Below are 19,043 nucleotides of genomic sequence, written 5' to 3'. Positions count from 1 at the left end.
AATAGAGGTTTGGGATCTCCAACACGACGGACTTTCCCAAGGACCTTTACAGAAGCACTACCAGGGCTAGAGCATGGCAGTCTTGTCTCTTCACTGGCAACTACCATCCCCGTTGCCAGGGCTGGCAGTTCTTTAACACACTTGCATTTGCAGCTGCAAGCCAGACTTAGCAAAACACCATGTTGATCTAGGAGCAAGAAAGTCACATCCACTAGTATCAGGTGTTATCCTTGGCCATTTTGTTCTAATCTCACACCAGTCACATTGCTCCTGCCTTGGGTGCCAGAACATTAAGGACACAACTCTTGCAATGATCGCTGGAAATATAACATAGTAAGATTTTAAAATAATGACTCTCTTATTGTTGCTGGATTAAAAAGATGTCAGGAGTGAAATTTAAGAGATCCACTTGTATTTCTGCAGGAAGTAGTCATTAAAATGCAAATTGGCTTATGTGGTATTTATTTTGGGGGGATAATTATCAGATATCTGATCTTTCAGGAGCTTGAACTGTAAATGTATTGATAAAAATAAGAGGATTCATAACACGATTTGGTACTAGACTATCAAGCATAAATCAGGTTGTACTTGAAATCTTATCACTGTGCACTAAAGTGTTTCCCTCCCCACACACGTGTACACGTACCCACATGCTTGCTCTTGTTGGAGAGTCTAATACAATAACCAGTTGCGCTGGGTCTGCGGATTCCCATAAGATGCCCCTGCGGTGTTTGAAAGCTGTGGACTCCAAGGCACGTCACTGAAGGCTGCTTTTTCTCCAGCAGTTACCTCATCCAAGAGAGATGAAGAATTTCAAGGCCTAATTACAGACTCTCCTTTCTTAAGCTTTCTGAACGTTGATCTTTAAACTGGCTCCATTGTTTCTGCTCAGTGTTGTTTTCCCTTTTCACCACAATTTCAAGATTAAAACTAACCTCACAGGCACAAAGACTTTTCTCTTCTAAGTCAGACAGAAGCGGCACAGAGCAGTTCTTTCCAGGGCCTCCGAGACGCGATGTGATGAAGCGCTCTACTGGCCGGGGAAGAAATAAAGAAAACAGACCAGTCGTTAGAAGTGCACAGGGGAGTGATCTTGAAAAATCAAACAGAAGCGGCAGAAATCACCTAACCAAATATCCTTGTCTCTTCTGGGAGACTGAACCCGCATCTAGGAATACTTATCTGGAGCATCAGGTTTCTCACTTCCCTACTCCACCTGGAGGGCAGCTGATTTAAAGCCAGATTTCCCCTCCCACATGCAAGCGGAGCCATACCTTCCTCCTGGAAGCCCTTCAGGATGAGGGTATAAGAGCGTGGGTGCGACAGCCAGAATCTGCCTGTTAACAGTGAGTCTGCTAAGGGTTTGTAAGGCAGCATCTCAGTTGGATCTTATGTGGGAGAAATAGGCATTCAGAGAGTGCAGGCAGAGGCCTCTCTCTGTCACCTCAGTAACGTGAAGGGAACTGGGGTGTTGGCTCCAGCTCCTCGTGCTCGGTCCCTCATCTTCTGACTGCTGCTTGGCAGAACAAGTCAGAAGGGAAGAGGGAATCTTGTACATCACGTGTTGAGCTTTGGAATAATCTTGCTATTGCTTTCCGTGGACTAAGGGAGCAGCACCAATGTCAGAAATACCACTCTGCTACCATTTCCTCTGCTGTATCTGGTCGACAACAACAGTCCCCTTGCCTTCTGGCAGAGCAGAGTTGGGCCTGGCACACCCTTACCTTTTTCTAGAACAACATCCTTTTCTACTGCGGCCATTGTCTAGAGGTGACCGTGGGGCTTGTGGCTCAGACTGGGATACAGGGAAATGAGGGGAAGGGTCTACAGCCACATCAAACTCTTCCTTATGCTTCCTTGAGACAAAAATACTGTGCAGTAAGGAAGCAGAGGCAGGAAGCGAAAAACACTTTCTGTACAGTCCATCTTCGTTTCACTCCTGTATTTACTTATGTATATAAATATACAACATTTATGGGCAAGGTGATTTGTTAGCTCCCTTTGGTTGAACCTGAATGCTATGTTTGGTATTTTTGAAGGAGTTCTTTAAAAAAAGGTGAGGAAAAAAACAACAACTAACAAGAACTGGCTGACTTTTTAACCATCTTTTAAAAGTCTTTTTATGATATGCTAGAAGGTAGTTAGTTGCCTTGCTGTTGCCCGACAGAAGATTTTGCTGCAGCATCTGGCTGGTTGACAAAGTTCTAGTGGAGGCTTTTGAACAGAGAGCTCAGCTTCATTTTTGATAGACATACATCTGCCTGCTTGCAGTCTTATTGCTGACAGAAGTTAGTTTGCAAGAAAGATAATTAAGAACCAGAACTCTCCTGGTCAAAGGAGAGTATCTTTGTCATAAATCATACCAACCCTTTGAGATATGTCTTCTCTCTTGATTAATACTTTGTTAATTTAAAATGGTTAGGATGATGTTACCTCTGAAAAAAATACATCAATTGCATATTTTTATGGAAAGTACTTTTTAACCTTAAATTCAAAAGTGAACAGTTGCTAAAGAAAAATGTCATCTTAAAGCAGACAAAAATACTTTTCAGTGATATCAAGAAACTACTGATTTCTGCAAAGTGCTGCAACTTGGACATGTGGTAAACAGACATGTTGGCAGATATGTTATTCAGGCAGGTGCTGGCACATGCTTTTTGGTGTGTACAGTAGCTGTGTGCTGTGCAGTTGTTGTGTATACTTGCGTGCAATCATTGTCCTGCTATTTTTAACTGAAATGTAGATCTTTAATCCAAAGCATGCTGAAGCCTCTGGGAACCTTTCCAGTTATTTAATGAGTTTTGGCATAGCCCATACAGTAATAAGCTGTGTTTTCAATGAGTGAGTGATTTGCAGGAATAGGTTCTTAGACATTGTGGGCCGAAGTGAGCTGTGATTCCAGTGGGCACAACTGTAAAATCAAGCTGATAGAACAGCACAGTCTATCAGTGATTTGTATTGTGACAATCCATATTTCTTTAACATTGCTAGCAATACTTAGGACAAGCGTTGACTAGTACAAGAATTATTTTGTTCTTAATTATTAATTTCCTTCCTAACTTAGATCAAATTTCATTTAATTAGGGAGGAAATTAATATTTTCTCTACTCTCAAAATTTAAAAGTCAGAGGAAGATACTTTATTTGGGGGAATTAGTACCAGAAATTATGTAGGATTAGACTTGGCAAACTGGTTTAATAAACCATGTCTGTGTGTGTATGCTTGCATATATATTTTTTTATATATATATATAATGCATGCACACACACATGTGTCTATTAAAGAAGAGTTAACCTGTGGTAGCAAATAATGTTGAAATTTCAGTGTATACAAATGGTTCAGTAAGTATGCATCTGGGATTCAAGGCAAATGGCATTTTTATGTAGTTGTTGGGGTGTGGTGTGGGTTGAGGAAGCTTCAAAAGAGTAGTGTAAACATTTGCTGGAGACATTTGTATTGAAATAAAACAAAGGTCTTACTTTTGTATGGGATTTATAAGGTAACGGCTGGCAGGAGAAACTATAAAACCACACTTTCTGTGTATACGAGGAATGATGGGATTGATGTTAGTCATTTAAGAGACAAGGCATTTAACTCTTTGTTGCTGCGGTCTGGAGGGAGATGAACTCCTTTAAAACAGGATTTTGTAAAGACCCATCACCCCAGCATAGATTCTATGTATTGCCAGTATTCAGTAGAGAAATTGCTTTAAGTTTCTGATTTTGTGCTATAACACACTCTTCACTCCCTTCTGCTCTTGACTCTTTCTGAGATGATGGGAGCCAGAAATGTAAATAGTAATAAAAGGCTTATACTAGAGGTTTCATAACTGTAGACCTTTAAAGTGTATAAGCTGAGAGACCGCAGCAGGAGTCATGTTGGCTGGATTAAATGATAAAAGGGGAAATGCATTTCTGAGCCTTGCCTTCTCTTGAGGCAGGTTACTGTGTTTGTGTCTTGTACATCACTAATTATGCTGCAGTGTTTAACAAACAGTCAGTAATTCACATAATAACAGCTACACTGTGGAGGAGCGCCTTCCCCGAAAGAGAGAGTGCTTTTTCTAGACATGCTCTATAACAAACAAAAGAGTTGTCATTATCTTAGGCCACTTTTGAAACTTTCTCAGGCACCAAATGTTTCTCCAAATTAGTTTTTCATTGCCAATGGCATGCCTGAGCTGGAGACTAGATGGGTGGAACTCTATCATTAATTGCTCTAATCTAAGATATGCTGACATTAAAAAAAAGACATCACTATAACGACAACCCAAATTTGTTCCTGATAGCAAAACATTGCTAAAATCCAGTTTGCACAGGAAAAAAAAAGTTTGTAAATGAATTCAGGTACAGCCATAGTCACATCCATTAAAATAGTCCTAAGTCAAGTGTAGACAGGGCCCTGGGGAAAAAAAAGCAGTGATTTCTACTGCTGCTACTGTCATTTCTACTTAACTCTACATCTTCTAACTATGTAACTCTACTATGCAAGAGACCAGAGCAAGGAGGATCTTAAACCCCGGTGTCCTCCAAGAGAGGTAGAGCAGGACTCCATCTGACTGTGGCTGCCATGGGGTTGTTTTGCCCCTTGTCTCATTGAGAGTGGGAGTACCTGCATTTCGGACGGGAGCTGCAAAGAAGGGAAAGACGAGGGTTGTAAAAGGGCAAAGCAGGCTGTGCTTGGACAGGTGGGTGAAATCATTGCTGCTCAGAGCAGGCGGCATTCCTCAGCCACTGCCTCGGGGAGGTGAAGGTTTCTGGTCAGAGCAGGAGCAGAGAGAAGGGGACTGTCCAGACAGCTCCTCAGGTCCTGTTCACCACAGCAGCCTGCTGCACCACGGTGTTTAAAACTGGTGCACATCTTCAGTCATGCAAAGAAAAAAAACCCCTAAAATCAACGTAGGTAACATAAGTTATGCCCTCTTCCCCTTCCCTCTGCACTCCCCCCACCCTCTGCCATGTTTTCCAAATCCAAAGTCAGTGTTGTGCTTTACAGGAAAGCTAACAGAAGATTGTGTGGAGACAGAAAATTTTCTCAAGAATAAATGATCTGTGTTAATTCGAATCCATCTGTCTATGTGCGAGGTGCAAATGAGATGACAGAAAGTATAGTACACTTCATGCGCGTGAACGTACAGTCATTGCTCCTCAGAGAGATCCTGATGTATTACAGTGTCAGGACAAGGATATTGAATCTTACAGCATCAATCTATTATTCATGCTGAATAATCTGTTATTGCTGTATGGGGACTCTTGAAATGATAAAGTCTGTCTTCCCCAGCCGCTCCTACTCTGCTCTGTGTTTCTGGAGGCAGCAGAAGAGATGACACACAGTGTATGTAGTTGATTAAGGTGGGACAAGGTCTTTTTTTTACTTCTCAGCTGCGTGTGCCATAAAAGTGGTAGATGCACAAACTGTTGGGCAGATGCAAAGCCTGCACGTCCCCTCTCACATTTTAACGTACATTTTGGAAAATCCCTGTGCAGAACTAAAATATAGCAAGGCCAGATTCTGGTTTATGCCAGACCTCATTCTGCTGCTCTGTGTTCCCACACACTTTAAAGCATTGCCCTGACACTGTAGGAGTCTGAAGGCAAATGAAAATTCAGGCTGTCATATTTCAAAGGCATATGCACCCATATCCACACTTACCTTTGGAACTGGAGGAGACCAAGTTGTAATTTGAAACAGAAATAACACTATCAGCTTCAAAATCAGAGTTTCACCTAGGGCCCTTCCCCGCCTCCCTCCTCTCCCCGCAGTTAAAGTTCAACTATTTCATTTGTAAAAGCAGCTCTGTGATACAATCAGAAGCAGAAATGCGGAGGTGCCATTAGCTCAGTCAGGCAAACAGCTGCTCTGGCTCCATCGTAAAAAACCTGACTGTAATGTTAACTTCGGCCATTAGGGTAAAGTATCCCCCCGCCAGCCGAACCGGAGCCCTTCTCTATTCTCAGCTGTCTTTCTCTTAGGGATGTTAGTATTCTGGTCACTCAAACTGCTTTTTTTCCCCTGCTTGTGGATCGGGAAGGGGTTCGCTCATGCTCTCCCTTCCTGAAACCTCCCAGACCCCAAGGGCCTGTTGGCCTCTCCTCTGCCCGGCGAGGTGTGCATCAGGTCTGTTTTGAGAGACCCCACAGATCTCTTCCTTCCTGAGTGTGCTCATTCTGCTGGAGCGGGTTTCGCATCCTCCTGGTTCAGGCAATATGTACTGCTGGTTTGCTCTGTTCTTTTCCCTAGGTCACAGTTTCAGGTTTTTGTTGTTTTGTTTTTTAAACTGAGGAAAAGTGAAAAGGAGAATCAGGTCAATAAATAATTGGCCCAAATTACTATGTAATGCATATATTCATCACTGGGAAGAACAGTCAGATTTTTAATCCAGTTTCATCTCTCAAGTTTCATGCACACTATCCTGACTGAAAGATACTAGTGCTATTTCGGTTCATGATTACAGCTTGCTTTGCATCAAAATAGTCCTTGGGAGACTTGGTGGTGGGAGACCCATTTGCCAGGTGCTGCACAAACACATGGCAGACGAGGCACACCTTCCGTAGTACCGATGGAGGTTAGAGGGCAGGAGGTGACTAGTGGCTATCAACAGACGTTAAGTGGGCGTAGAAGGAAAGCATGAGATGGGTTTCTGAAGCAAAAGCAGGCAGGGCTTGCCAGGAACCAAGGGCAGTGTCAAGTTGTGTGGATGCTACGTGGCAAAGGGGACTTTTAAGAAGAGATAGGGTGTAGTTTTATAAGTGGTTGAGAAACTCCTTCCCAGTTTGAAAGGATGAGATGCATTTTTGAAATTGAAGAAAGACAGTGAAGGAACCTTAAAGTGAAGATCAGGAGTATCTGTTGATGGGATGGAGGAAGGGGAGGTGCTGATGAGAGTGTGAAGAGAATTTGTAAAACAAAAAAAGGGTAGGGCTTATCTTTGGCCACACTGAATTTAAATTGTGAGCTGTCAGAAGAACAAGCCGGACTAAAAGAAAGCTGGAAAGGAACCATGCAAGATGATCCTGCTATGTCTATATTAACAAATAGTGCAAACATACAGAGCAGGTTTGTAGAGTGAAACAAGTCAGGGCTAAAGACCTGACGTCCACGTGAGACACATTTTAGGAGGTTTTATCTCAGATTATCTTTAGTTAGTTCCCACAGACTGAGCAACCATTTGCAGCTGGAGCATGTGAGGTGTGCTCCTAGGACACATCTGGCTCATCTGAAAAGAATCCAGATCATGCACTCTGAGCTTTCTGGTGTGAACCAAAGCACGGTAAATTGGGACAATCAAATGATTCACAAATTCAAATGTGAGCTCCTGATCCAAACTGAAGCATTGATACATGCCTTAAAAGTTTGTCCTTCTTCCCAGTGTGGGAGCATCTTTGCTGGACTTAGTACAGAAGTGAATAAAAAATGCGTGAATTGCCAGAGTGTGGATTGTAGCTGAATTAAGAATTTTTTTTTGGGGGGTATTTGCTTTTATTTTCCCATTTGTTGTCCTGTGTTTCCAGAAGTTTAATAGTTGTTTGCACCACATTTTAAAAGTAATCTCTCTGGCACACAGATTTTCATCACAGTGAATTGCTTGAGCACAGACTTCTCCTCACAAAAAGGAGTAAAAGGGCTTCCTTTGATGATTCAGATCGATACGTACAGCTACAACAACCGCAGCAATAAACCCATCCACCGAGCCTACTGCCAGATAAAGGTTTTTTGTGATAAGGTAAGTGGAAAACACAATTACCATGGATAGAGGAGGAACCTTGTTAGACATTTTATTATTGCTGTATTTTAGACCTAATTAAATGTTTTTTCTTTCCCTAAAGAGTTGTGTTTCATGGTAGAATTTGGACCAGCTATATCATAAACCTAACAGATTATCATGTAATTATTTTACTGCTTTGCAGCCTTTTTGGTCCTGATTCCTCAGCTTGTGAGCAATAGTTGGACTGTTTAAGTACAGCATGTTATATAAGTCATGATACAGGAATATCAAAAAAGTCATAGAAAGCACAAACGTAAAGATCTCTACTTGGAAGGTCAGTGTTGACCATAGGCTCACGCAAGTGCCAGTCTGATGATGTTATCTCTTCAGGCTCTAACAGGATAGGTAACGTGTAAACTTTGTGGAGAGATGTCTGATAGAAAAATACACCTTTCAGAAAGGCCTACTAAGCTCTGTTTTATGATACAGTGGAAAACACCGAGGCCCAGTGATGCAGCTGCTTTTTTTTTTCCCCTCGCTTGAATTACAACTGTTATTTTGGAAGCTTCAGTGAGACTTTTATGTTGCTAGGATTTTCTTATTAAAAGTAAACTGCAAAAATGTATTAGCCATTCCCATTTTGTAGTTCAGTAACTATTTTTTTTTTCCTTTTTTGTTTTGCTCACTACTTCATTTGCAAAATGTGGTTCTTTTACAATGGGTTTCCCCACTCCTTTGTAAGAATTGGTAAGATTTTTCAGCACCAAAACATAGACCATGCCTTAATGAGTCTTACAGTGTCATGGTGTCATGTTTTAACCCTACCCAGCAACTAAACACCACACAGCCACTTGCTCACTCCCCCGCCTCCGGTGGAATGGGAGAGAGAATCAGGAGGGTAAAAGTGAGAAAACTTATGGGTTGAGATAAAGACAGTTTAATAATTGAAATAAAATAAAGTAAAATAGTAGTAGTAGTAGTAGTAGTAGTAGTAATAATAATAATAATAATAATAATAATAATAATAATAAATAAAATATACAAAGCAAGCGGTGCACGATGCAATTGGTCACCACCCGCCGACCGATGCCCTGGCAGTCCTGAGCAGCAATTGCTGCCCCCTGGCCAGCTCCCCCAGTTTATATACTGAGCATGATGTCCTATGGTATGGAATACCCCTTTGGCCAGTGTGGGTCAGCTGTGCTGGCTATGCTCCCTCCCAGCTTTTTGTGCATCTGGCAGAGCATGGGAAGGTGAAAAGTCCTTGATTATGTAAACACTATTTAGCAACAACTAAACCATCAGTGTGTTATCAACATTATTCTCATACTAAATCCAAAACACAGCACTACACCAGCTACTAGGAAGAAAACTAACTCTATCCCAGCCGAAACCAGGACACGTGATCAGCTGTATATATCTGAGTAGAACCAGTTGCTCAGAAATGTTCTCTCAGTGATGATTCTTAGATGTGAGCGTGACCACAGTTTAACACCTGCCAGTCGATGACTTTAACCCTGCTGGGAAAGATCTTCCAGGGGGAACTGATGCTTGGATTCTAGTCAAGGTTCAGGGATTCAGGAGCCTACATCTATTGAAGTGGCTCAGAAATTTATCCAAATTAGTCTTGCCATCTTACAGGGAAGGGAATAGAAAGGCAAAAGGCCATGCTCCAGGCAATACGTAGCATTAACTTTTTAATGGAAGGGTAAGAGTTCAACTGTTCCAGGTCTCTGTGTTGCTGCTCCTTCCCCTTTTTCAGTTCATTCCCTTGTTGCTGTCTTGACAACGGGATCTTGAGGGCTAATCAGTCAGTTGTGTTAGTGGAGCAAAAACTTTGAAGGTAATGAATGTAAATGTATGCACTGAGGTCGTCTTGCAGTCAAAATGTTATGCTTTTAATTGTAACTTTGAATGTCAAAGATTTAGAGATTTGAAGCTACAGCTGGATGTTAAAAACTCAGTAAATATCAAAGTAACAAGTCGTTTTCATCTACCTGTTTTTGAAAAGCAATTAGAAAAATCTGAATTATTTAAAAAAAGGAAGGATATTCAGAGCACAAACTCATCAGAGGTGACCTGTAGACACAACTAGTGGAGATTTTGAATAATACATGTTCATTGCATCTATTGGCTTAATTGGTACTTCAAATATCCAAAGTAGAAAGCAGGAAATGGATGTTGAGTCTTTTAATCAAAACTGTCTCGAAGTAGAAGAAAAGATCACAGGGGTAGTTAAAGCGTTATCTACATCGAAACTGTATTGAAAGTGAGAACTGGAGGGCTCAAGGGTATTGATAATGGGATATATATCTGTATAATATAAACGTATACACGCATACAGAGCTTTTTGACTTAATGCAGGGCTGAAAATGAGTTGAATGAAAATGAATTAAAATTACCGCGGTCCATTCATATGACAGTTTGTGCTAACTGGCACTTGGAAAGAGACTGAGGCCTGCTTTTCCCCTCACTCATGCTGCTGTATCTTTATTGACATCCGTTTGTCATGGTGCTTTTGTAAGTAAATAAATGGTTGGAGAATTTCCACTTGCTGGTGGCACTGGGAGGATTCGTCATGCTCAGAGGAAGGTAGCTGGTGGGGCTGGGTACCCTCATCTTTCCAAGATGCCAAAACAAACCCTGGCACTGGTTGAGGCGGTGCTAAATGGAGGGTCCCAGGCTCAGTTTCTCTGCCGAGTCTGTGACTTGCGCTGGAGTGACAACGACAGGGTTTGCTGCCTGTTTGTGAAAGTGAAGCTGAGGCAATTACTGCCCACCTCTTTGTCATGATCAATTAAAAAAGCATTACAGGGTCATTTAAAAAAAACGGCAAACATATAATAATTTTTATACATTTTAAAAGCGTGAATTGTACCGTTATGCCCCAACCTGACAACCCCAAAGAGAAGCTGATGAGAAAAGTGCCTGATTTATTACAATCGTCTGGATCAGAGGAACTGCACGGTAAATTCCTCCCGCCTAAATACTGAAATGTATCTTAGTTTGAAACGTGGAAGAAAAAATGTTTCTGTACCTGACAGTGTTCTTACAAATGGTTTTTCTGCAGTGATGGTGCCTCTTTAGGACCAGTAGATGTGTTTATATTTTAATTTAGATAAATCACAGGTAGAGGTGTCGAGTTTTTAAGGAAAACATTTGCTGATAAATTAATGTCCTCCAGCTGAAATACAGCATAGCTGTTGTGGAAAGAGTATCCCTGAAGAAATAAAACTGCATTTAGCTAAGTGTTACATATTATATGTATTTTAGTATTTACTCAGGCAGTTGCGTAAATTTAATATTCATTTACATATAACTAGAGAGCAACACCAACTCAGACCCAATGCGTGCTTTGTGACATAAATGTATGGAGATAAAGGCTGCAAAGGTTGTAATCGTGTGCTTGCTCCCTATTCATTCTCCAGTCTTTTGTCCCTGTTTATTTTCCAGTAGGCAATCAACTTTTAAAGCAACTGTTACAGTGCACATCTTGTTTTCTCAGTGCTAATTCTCTCTGCCCTTGCAGTCTTTTTATCATGTGCAGATCACTGATGCTGCATTATGATAAAAGAATATAATTTTTATTCCTTAAGTAGGTTGTCAGGGAAACTTGCTACCAGGCCTATTTATATTTATATATTGCAAAATGCTTTAGCCACTGTGTATGAAGAAACTGGGGATTCAGAGATATTTTGATTTTCTGTATGTGATTAGCCTTGCTGAAAAGAAGCGGAAGCATTTGACTTGGCAAATACCATAACATTGTTCCAAAATCAAACAAATTAATCCCTTTTTCTTTACTCTGAAAAACTACATGTTATTTGGAATATATGCAGTTCCTGCCCTCTTGTCTTCAGTATGGATCATCATAGAGAAAATGGATTATCATAGGGTATTGAGCAACTCTAATTGCCTATTAATCTTAAGCTTTAGAGAGAAGAAGGCTGAAGTCTATGGGCCTGTCCTACCAGATGTGGAATGCTTTGGCCTTGAAATAGGAACAGGTGTACACATGAGCTTCATAATGGTGATGGGAGTGGTCCTTGTGATGGTAAGGGCTTTGCTAGGCTGGAGCTAGAATGCAAGACATAAGCTTAAATGAGCTGAAGACTTGGGAAAAAAAATATTTTGAATCAGCTGAAATTCATAGGCTGCGTTTTGCTAATGGTTAGTAGCAGAAATACTCGTTGCGTTTATACAAAGTCCAGACATCAATGAAGAAATGAAAAACTCATTCAATTATTTGACTGGTCAGAGCCTAATTAATAGTCCCTTATGAGAGGGTTATTTCTTCTTCTGTCCTGAAGAGATATGCAAACTCTGACACTCTGTGTCAAATGGCTCAGCTGTGTAAACTGCCTGGCAGAAATGCTCTGGTATGCAAAAATCTTATTGCGGTCCATTGTCTCAGCACCTACAACAATGACGTACATCATGTAGGCCTGTCTGGCCCCTGCACTGTGCCACGGGGGATGTTCCTAGCTCAGAAGGGCTCGTAGGTAGTTTTGTGGGTATTGCAGTTGGTGCATTTGTAAAGTGGCTGTGGCACAAATAAGCGCTGGCAGGTGGGAATGGCTGCCCTGCTCAGAGATTGCCCGCACCCCAGAAGACTTGGGGATGTCTTGCCTTGAATGAATGAAGACAAAGCTGTGAAGCTTTACCAAGTTCATAGTTACAGAGAACATCAAAGAAAAATCAGCAAAACATATATTCTTTATTGTGTATAAAGGGCGGAGTCCTCCTCAGTTTCTGCTTTCCTCAGAGGAAACTCGCGCTTGCTGCCATGTACGAAATGACTTCCAGGGTTCATCCTGCTACCTGCGAGCAGCAGAGCGGCAGCACTGAGCAGTAGGGAGGGCTGTGGCTGCCTGGCAGAGCCGCTTTGTGCGGCACGGGGCTCTCAGGGATGTGCCCTCTGCAGGGCAGTGGCTGTGAGGCATATTTTTGCTCCTTTCTGCCAAAGAACAGGTGGCCTTTAAAGATACAAATGTACCCCTACAAACAATTTTGATAAGGGCACGACTCTGAATCCTTGGCTTCTGTGGTTGAGGTCAGTGATAACTGGATTGGGACCTGGGTCTGGAGGCAATGTTTCTGTTAGACACCTTCATGTTTTTTAAAGAGCTGTTTCTTCCTCCACCTCTCTCAACTTCTGGAAGTCTATTGATAAATCACATCCAGGAGTACATCTTTCCTTGTATTCTTTTCAAGCCTGGTTCATTGGCTTATGTGTGAATTTTGCCATCTTGAATGGATATTTTTGGCTTTCCTTACCTCCCTCCCCCTTCCCCCTTTCTTTTAAAGAGACTTCTAATTTTAATTTGGAAAAAATCTTTAATTTTGCATGCTGACTCTCTGGGAGCATATGGATCTTTAATACCCTTCACAACATGACTATTTGTATTTATAAAGTAAATGAGGAGAACTTCAAAGGAGGTGTTACTGCTTTTTATGTCAATAACAAGTTTTATTTTCTAAACTTGTTGAGAGTGTATTTACATAACAGAAGCCTGCAACTTCCCAGGAGTTCCTGGGGCCTACTAGGGCAGTGCTACATTGCTCTCCAGTTTCTGGAGGGCTTCTCCCTGTTTGAAATGCCTGTATTTTTCTGTAAGAGCCCTTGCACTGTTGGCAAGCTGTCAGTGTAGCCTTCTCGTACTGGCAAATCTCAAAGGCCTCTACAAAGCTGGCCGCAGTGGAGCAATGCTGCCCCCCGACACGGCGGGTGGAGGAGAGTTTAGGGAAGAGCTTAGGACAGACATGATCTAAGACGATAGCAATCCTGCAGGTGTTTTATGTCAGTGCATACGCAAAGTATTTAGCCTGAGCAACTCCGTTCATGGCAGACGCGCTGGGCTCCGGATGCCCTTTGTGCAAGTTGTGGTGGCAACAGCCCTGCTACAGACTGCACTGAGCCGTCCATCCCGTCTCCTCCAAGCCAGCATGTGGATATGTTCCTCTTGCTGTCTCCAGCCATGGGGGCTGCTGGATGTGCCAGCCTGAGTTTCGGGCACAGGTGATGGACCTGAAGCTGGCATGTTCCCAACAAACTGGACAAATTTATCTGTAACGGGATAACCAGTCTCTGTTTCAACATCTCTGATGTGTCCGTTGCTGTAGTTCCAGGCATCGCAAGGTACGATGCTCACAGTGGTTCCTCTTTGGATAACATTTGTGGGTCGTCTTTTTTACATCAGGGAGCGGAAAGGAAAATCCGAGACGAAGAGAGGAAGCAGAACAGGAAGAAAGGCAAAGGCCAGGCATCCCAAGCCTCGTGTAATAACTGTGAGTAAGACAGGCCTTTCTGGTTTGGGGCTAAGTCACGCTTAACATGCCTCGTCTCATCATGTTGCTTTGTGATCCTCCTAGCAGCTGAAGGGAAGTTGAGTGCACTGCCTCTGCAAAAAAAGAGCGATATCACCTTCTTCAAAACAATGGCTGACCTGGATTCCCAGCCAGTTCTCTTCATACCGGATGTTCACTTTGGAAACCTACAAAGAACTGGACAGGTAGGAAATGATAATGAGACGAGCTGGTGCCCACCCGCCGTCCGGCCACATGAGCTCCAAGGCAGGTTTTAGGAAAATAAATCACTGTTCTTGGGGGCTGCTTGTTTCAGCTCTCGTTTTGGTAAATACAGCTCTTGGTGATTCACTTAAAAAAACCTTACAAGACACAAGGGCCTTTCCGAGTTCTGGGTGCAAAAAAGGAGTTTATACTTCATTAATAACTGACTAGTTTGTGTTTGTTATGGTTTTGCCATTCTTTTGCTAGGAAGATAGTCAAGAATTTTCAAGTAGAAAGTTGATTTGGGACTGAAAGAAAGTCTGGTTTTGAATGTGCTATTTGGCTTGATGAAATGAAGTGCCACCTTGTGGTAGCAGAGATCCCCCTCTCTGTGACAACTGAAAACAAAGACCAAGTTCTTACATGTGTAGGGAGGTCAAGAGTAGGCTCATTAAACACCACTGCCCATTTTCTGTCGGCATCACCTAGAGATCTGGGAATTCCTTGGAAGAAAATATTTTCACTCTAAAAGTAAAAATCTATCATGCTAATATTAATATTCAGTATTGGCTTAGTGCAGAAGTCATGGAGTCATTATCACCAGTAAGTGCAAAGAAGTCTTTGCTGACTTGACTCTTTTAAGACCTACTTTATTCTTGCTGGGAGATTGCAAACTTGAATTGGAGGGTCAGCTGTGACAATTTTTTGAATATGAACCTGTTATTTATTAACATCTCAGGGAGTAGAATGAGACCTTTATGCATGTCTTTATAAAGACAAATAGTAGATGAGGAAATTTTATATGCATCTTGCTGCAAAATATTAAAATAATGAAGATTAAATGACACTAAGTGTTGGAATTGTCATTTATTTTGAAGCAGTGAGAATTGTGGTAGAGCAAAGCACAAAGAGCACAGACATTGCAATCACAGCTGTCACTGACTTACTCTCCAAAATTGGAAAGACGCCCACTCGCATATCAGTGCTGGGTACCTTCTGTCCTCCTGGCTTTCAAACCACAATGTGGATTTATCTCAAAAGAGGAGAAGGTGGAAGCACTCCTTAGTATACGTGATCCTGAAAATAATTTGCTAAACTAACTGGAAGATACCCCAGTTTGCTAGCTCTTAGGCAATGTTCAGCCCTGTCTTTTACTGCTGTATAGGTTGCAGTGTCGGCATTCTTGCTATCCTGAACTTTTCAATTGTTTTGATTGTTCTTAATATGAGAATGATTTATTATGACAATAATTTATTATTTATTAATGTTTTATTATGAAAGTGTATCCACTTTCAGGTGCTGGTTATAGAACGAGCTACAGAGCTCAGCTTTGCACACACACACCTCTGAGCTATTTTCATTGTACAGGTTCAGAAGTGAAGGCTCCCCTTGAGAGCTGAGTGTGCTCTGAGTCTTGCCAGCACAAGTGCTGGAAACCTGCCCGAGATGCCTTGCTCTGCCCCAGCAGAACGCGGGGCTCCGATGTGCTGCCTTCGCTTGCACAGTAACTCGGCAGCTGGAGTACTGGTGCACTTGTTGGTGCAGACCTGCGGCACAGGCACATTGTGAGGAATTTGGATGACTGTTCTGTAAAGCCTTTGACAACAGACCGTGATTTTATACCTCCACTGCTACAGTTAGCCACATTTGCTGCTGTTGTAAATTTGGTCCCAGTGACTGTGAGTTATACTGATTTACACAAAACAATGGTCTGGACTTGCGCTTCTGCCCACAGCCTGTGCAAAAAAGTTCAGCTATAGCATTAGTAATTGTATTTCCATTAGGCCTGTAGATTAATGTTGGTCTTTATAGTTTAATTAGATTTTCAGACAGTATTGAATACATACAAAAGCTTGTGAGTGTTGTGGCTTAAATCTTATTAGGGGTAATTTAGGTGAGTAGTGATCTGATTTAGAGGATTGTAAAATAATTGGGAAAATGATATAAACCAGGGGAGAGGGCAATGTCTGTCAAAATGCTGTGATATATTTCCACTAGATGATGTTCAACAGCAGTTTTTCTAAGCCACGCTTTTTCCAGATCACAATTAGAAGTAGAGATGTTTGTGGTTTATAGAAGGAAAAGGATTTTTAACAGATGAAAAACTGCAAACCAGTTGTTGTCTTTTCTCCCTTTTGAAATTAATCTGGTGTCTGAGTTTTGGGAATAATTGGGGTTTTTTTCCACCCTTCTAGGTTTACTATAATACGGATGATGAGAGAGAAGGGTAAGACATTTATTGTTTTACAAGCTTTGCAGTTAGCAGTTCAAACTCATAGAAAGCAGGCATAAAACACGAAATCAGATAAAACTGATCCCCTTTCTCCCCCTTCCCTCATGTTCTCCCATCACTAACAGTAGGTGAATAATATGTAGAACTGGTAGAGGGAGGTTTATCTTATGGTAACTTTCTTTTTCTTCATGTGAACTGGCTGCTTTTTATATCTATTTTTTATTACATTTCCAAGTAAAACATTTTAAAGAGCCATATGGTTCAATACAGGGACAGGACAATATATTTGATAAAAAAGTGTCTTTTATATATGTAAGGGTTCTCCAATAATTTAAAAACCAGGCATTTTTTAATGAAGCACTGAGCTTCACCCCGTTCATGGAAGCTGTTCAGCAGCACACACGTGTGTGTGCGACAAATACAGGTACTGCAGAGAGAATGCCCAAGCACCAGAAGAGAAAGGCAGAAAGAGAACAGGAGATCCTGGGAAGGGGGAAGGTTGGAAACGGGAGCACCCCCTATCTGGCTTTGGAGGGACTGGAAGAATTGCAGAAAGTCCCTAAAATAGTTAGAAATGTCATGAAATAAGGGCTTTAGTATGTGTGGCTGAAGTTCAGCCAGTATTAACTGTAATGTGTGCAAGCTCCATACTTTTATAAGTTGCTTGAATCCCAAGCGAGCACCCTCAAATCTGAGAGTTTGGAGTAAGACAACTGCATGCACGTAAGCCTGCAAAAAGTGGCCTGCGGTAGGGAGTGGCTGGGCACCTGCAGCTAACATTGACTTGAAAACACGAGGCCCTTTTTGTTTCTTTTATGAAGCTAATGTTCTTCATAAGGCTCACAGTGGAATTCGAGAAACAAAGGGGTTTATTGCACCAAGCCCACTGGCTTCAGTTCCCTCCTCCAAGAGTAAAAGGAGACACCGAGTCCTGACAGAGCTACGCCGAGGGAGGGGGCGGCCATAGTGCCTTGAGCCCTCAGCTTCCCTGGCGGAGCGCATCGCAGCTTCCGGCTGGATCTGGCCCAGCATTTTATTCCTTTTGCACTCACTGGCTTGTACAGTCTCGGATTTTAGAAGTATTGCTGGTGTTTCCTGAGGCGTCTCCTTGACCCCAAAGAGGAGGTGAATCAATGTGTAAATGCGGGTTCAGCTCCTTACTTAGCTGTTTCTTCCTCCCCAGCCCCCTTCCCTCAATATTTAAACAGTTAAGGGCCTTTGGGGTTTTCAAAATTGTATGTAACATTGGAGCGTATTTTCCTGTCATCTGTCCCAGCCGGTCAGTCTGGGCAATTTGAGAGGCCTGGAGAGTTCAGATAAGCATCAAAAGCTAAATCCTTGCAGTTTCTGCTCCGGTGCTGCTTGAGCAGCTAGTGGGGCTTTTGCCAGAGTACAAAGCGAGTCCTGACTGCTGCTGTTGTCTCCTCTCCTGCGTGGGAGCACAGTTTTACCGTGACATGGTCCCTGTTGTGTGTTTTCTAGTAGCAGTGTCCTAGTCAAAAGGATGTTCCGGCCTGTGGAGGAGGAGTTTGGTCCATCCCCTTTGAAACAAATGAAAGAAGAAGGCCTGAAAAGAGGTAACAGTCAATTCTTACCAGTTAAAAATAATGCTGTGGGATTCGTGCCCTCAAGCTAGGAAGGGCAGGTGTGGCTCGGACCAAGTCAGTTGTTTGATGCTAGTGCAAATGTGGGGTAGATGGGAGAATAGATCATTACACCTGCCAACATACAAGGAGGCATTTTTTAACAAATGCTAGTAATGATTTAAAAGCAGAAAAGAAAAAAAAAAGAACTGTGCTATCTCAAGAAGGGATCAGGACACAAGTGTATATAAAATATAAAAAAAGCTAGAAAGTGTCTTGATCCTTGGCCAAGCTACATAGTTCATAGATGTTCCAGTAGCAAATCTGTGGTTGTCTATTTTTAACTTTTGCTCATCTTTTCTGTTCTGGCTGGGATCACAAGCAAATATGCAAGATGCACTGGGTCAAATACAGAGGCCTTACACAGGCAAGCTCCTGCTGACTGCAGAGTGAGATTAACCTGACTAAAATCTCAGAAATTTCCTACCCAATTATACATATATGGCATGGAGAGACATCTTCCAGCAGACCTAACTGAATTGTTTAAGAGTTTGTTTCCCTTAACAGTTTTTACTGCCCTGAGTGAATATTATTACAGTTGCGTTTCATATGCTATACAAGTGCAACCCCTGTTTTCCAGCCTGCTACAGTGAAGCTTAATTTGGGTGACATTGAAGCAAGGTTTAGGTAGAGCTGTTAAACTTTGCACTGAAGGTAAGGATGAGCAGATGGTGGTTTTGTCCACAAATCTGCGTTGTGTACAGTCACTTCCAGGGCAGTGCTATAGGTGATAACTTCCTACACTGCCAGAGTTAGACCCCCTGGAGAATATTTGCCATTCCTTCAGTCTCATGAGTTCTGTCATCTAAGTTTATTGGAGGCTCCAGGGGTTGGACTAACTTATATAACTCAAACTTGCAAATGTTTTGAGGTTCACCCATCAGTTTGTGAGACAAGAAAGCAACAAGGTACGGAAGTGAGCTCAATTGTTCTTAGTTGCACCATTTGTAAG

The 19,043-nt window shown here is 42.0% G+C and overlaps 1 protein-coding gene across 1 annotated transcript in view; it reads left to right on the top strand.

Annotated features, from left to right (window-relative positions):
- The window catches only part of GRHL2 (grainyhead like transcription factor 2), a 53,325-nt gene that overhangs the window by 22,189 nt on the left and 12,093 nt on the right, over positions 1–19,043 (top strand). The window contains 5 exon segments of the mRNA XM_075144583.1: positions 7,565–7,723; positions 13,906–13,993; positions 14,078–14,217; positions 16,411–16,442; positions 17,931–18,025. Coding sequence (XP_075000684.1) covers positions 7,565–7,723; positions 13,906–13,993; positions 14,078–14,217; positions 16,411–16,442; positions 17,931–18,025 — 514 coding nt within the window.

This window comes from Calonectris borealis, chromosome 2 (genome assembly GCF_964195595.1).
Source record: "Calonectris borealis chromosome 2, bCalBor7.hap1.2, whole genome shotgun sequence".
Classification (NCBI taxonomy): Eukaryota; Metazoa; Chordata; class Aves; order Procellariiformes; family Procellariidae; genus Calonectris; species Calonectris borealis.
Note: the sequence above shows the minus strand (reverse complement) of the source record. Positions and strands in the feature narration are given on the sequence as shown.